Raw genomic sequence first — 3,154 nt, forward strand, 5'->3', positions numbered from 1 at the left:
GACTCACCTCACCGCATGGGGTCAACGCATGTGCCCCGTGCACCCTAAGAGTTTTATAAAGGGTGAGTACCTATATGAAAGTTTGTGTAGTTATAGGGATGACGTACTATATTCTACATTGTTCTCTATTTTGTAGGAATAAATGGGTTTAGAGAATGGGGTGTAAAAGTTCTAAGATTTACTCATTGACTATTCATTATATCAACCAACTTTTTTTGTGATTAAATTACATGTCTTAAATAATTAAATAAATGTAGAATTAGTAATATGGAACTGGATGAGTAATTTTTTTTTTTTTGCTGGAATTTTAAGACCATCAATCCAATCAAAATTCTTGCTCCCAAACACCATCTAATTCGAAGGCCAACGATTAAATATGAAAACAATTGAAAAGCCGTAACTGCATCTTATCATCAGGGGCGTACCCACCTATTGCTCAAGGTGGGCGGGCGCACCCTTTGAAAAAAAAGTTTTAGTCTTAGATTTCCGTTAAAATCCCGATCGCACCTCTTGGAAATTTTCGACCGCTCCCTTAGGAAAAAAATCTTATGAAACATTTGTAGTTTTTTTCTGTACTGTAAAAATCTAGAAAACCCATAATTTCAGACACATCTCATAATGTTTGGAACACAATTTCAAGTACAAACAATGCATTGTTCCAGACACACCTCATTATGTTTGGAATAATTTATTTTTTATTAGCACTTTCATTATGTTTGGAGTGTACATGATTCAAAAGAAAATGCAAACAAAGTGAAATAAAACGACTTAGACATAACCATCCAATCTTAGTTGTAAATGGCTAACAGTTCCATAAGAAAAGACACAGCCATTGATTGAAAATGGTTCATTTCCCAAAAGCTAACTAACTAGTAACTAGCATTAGAGAGAGAACCACCTCCAATAAAACTGACTTCACAATCATGGGAAGCCCTTGGAACCTTAAGCAGTTTCGCAGCCAACCGTGTTTCTTCTTGAAAGCATAGATTACGCCAAGTGATTGTTACCGTCTTCAAAACCTCTGCATTTCTGAGCATGTATTCCATAAGGTGTATAACACACTTTTGCCCCACGCATTTAAACTTGATGGTCGTAAGGTTTGTTAGCATACATGCAGGAACCACCTTCGGTTCAATCCAATCAGATTCTTCATGCTTTGGTTTTCAACACAAGAAAAATGAATAGAACTGAAACATTATATAAACATTAAAACAAGGTTAAGGAAGAAAAATAATCAAACCTTAGAATAGTCATGTACATGTTTAACACACAAACATGTCAACTGAGGAGACCTTTCAAGAACAAGTGGGATAAATTCTGGATTCCAAAAACGATTCAACTCCAAGTGCTTCATGTTTTGAAAAACAGGCAAAGGTGAAATGAATCCGAAGCAACCACGGCTGTTTTCATTTTGAGCTGACAATGATTTAACTCCGCTTAATCCCTTAAAAAGCTCATCCCACAGATGATGATCACTGTCTAACCTTTCAATTGATAATGTTACTTCCGCCAGAGATGACACATCTTCCATTACAAAAAGCGAGAACAACTCTCCACAAAGAACGAAATATTCGAGCTTAGGGACGTTTAAAACCACTTTGTGGTTAACTAAATCATAACCCAACATTAGTTTCAGTCGTTTCAAAGTAGGTATATTGAATATGTAATCGTCTTGACGTTCGTACTCGCCCCAGACACGGTACACTTCCAAAGACAGATTTTCAAGTAAAGGGCAGCCACTGATGACCCTAAATGCGTTTTCATGTGGATCGTCACATACATCAATGTCAAGAGTTTTCAAACAAGGAAGACTAACTCGTTCCGGACACTCCCAACACTTGGAAGCTTGGCGATCACGACCAGTACGATGAAAGACTAACTTTGTGAGTGTCTTGCAAGTGCGAAGGCTTAAAGGCAAATGAGACAAGGAAAGTCGCAAGTCCAACTCACGAACGTTTAACCTGACCGCCTTATCGATCCATTTTGACGGGCATGACTCTCGAACTTTATAATACACATGAATTCGGACCAAGTTAACTTGAGGTGATCTGCAAGATTCCAAAACCCGATCAACAAATTTTATAAAGCTATCAGAATTATGCCTGGACTCCGTGAGGAGAAGAGCAAGTCTTGAAAAGATATCAGTGGCATTAGTTGAATCATCATCATCAAAGTCAAGGTTGGTGACAAACATCCAACTGTACTGAAATCTTTTGGCTAAAATGGTAGTACGGACAGCAAACTTCGTAGGCATTAAAGAGAGTATATGTGAAACAATCGGTTCAGGCAACCTGCTAAGCCTGTCTACATCCTTGGAGCTCATCGTTTAGCTTCTTTGCTTCCTAAAAATAACAAACACAAAAATGCAAAATTCTATATTAGCATAAAGTAAAGAGTGTAAGATGCAGATTTTAAACACTGAACTGGAAAATCTCACGGAGAAGAAACACTGATTAATAGAAAACTTACCTGCAAAGATAATAAGAAAAGTTAATTAGGGTTTGGGATTTTAAAGAAAAAATGCATGAGAAATAGGAATCGATTACATTAAATTCCATCTTCGGCAATACAAATTAAATCCACCGTTTCGAAGCTCCATTAACTGATACCTCAAACTCAAATATCAATACAAAAACGGTTCGGTGGTTTTACGAAATCCCGGAATTGAATCAAACAATGGACCGTTTCTCTTTTTATATTACTTTTATTTGCTCCTTCGATTATTTTTCTTTACGGCAATTAATCTCACGTGTAAACTCATCCTATTCGGGCTATTTCTAAAGTCGACTCCTCGACCACCATGAGACCGTACCCCATGATGCGTGGGAAGCGGATGGAATCCGTAAACCCTTGCCCTCTGTCAGTTTCGAACCCTGGATTAAAGCCTCAATTCATCCTCATGTCTCTCAAAAATGACCCAAACAAGAATCGAATCTACGTCTCCATTAGAAAGCATGGACCTTTTGACCACTGAATCAACATCCCAAGACCTTCTCTTTTTATTATTTTTAGTTTTTGGTGTGATAATTGACTTGTAATGTATCATGTATGTAAAGAAAAGTTTTGTATTAAATATTTGTAAAATTAAACTAAGTGGGTGTTTGTTTTTTCTTCAAACATTTTTAGGGGGGCTGATGTCTGCAGGCGGGCAGAC

The 3,154-nt window shown here is 37.2% G+C and overlaps 1 protein-coding gene across 1 annotated transcript; it reads right to left on the minus strand.

Annotated features, from left to right (window-relative positions):
* Nucleotides 1-869: 869 nt before the first annotated feature.
* Nucleotides 870-2,254, minus strand: LOC110925177 (F-box/FBD/LRR-repeat protein At1g16930). Its single transcript, XM_022169146.1, has 3 exons — nt 1,293-2,254; nt 1,125-1,187; nt 870-1,029 (listed from the first exon to the last, which is right to left on the minus strand). Exons 1-3 carry the CDS (start codon nt 2,252-2,254, stop codon nt 870-872), a joined length of 1,185 nt encoding a protein of 394 aa, XP_022024838.1.
* Nucleotides 2,255-3,154: the final 900 nt, after the last annotated feature.

This window comes from Helianthus annuus, chromosome 17 (assembly GCF_002127325.2).
Source record: "Helianthus annuus cultivar XRQ/B chromosome 17, HanXRQr2.0-SUNRISE, whole genome shotgun sequence".
Taxonomy (NCBI): domain Eukaryota; kingdom Viridiplantae; phylum Streptophyta; class Magnoliopsida; order Asterales; family Asteraceae; genus Helianthus; species Helianthus annuus.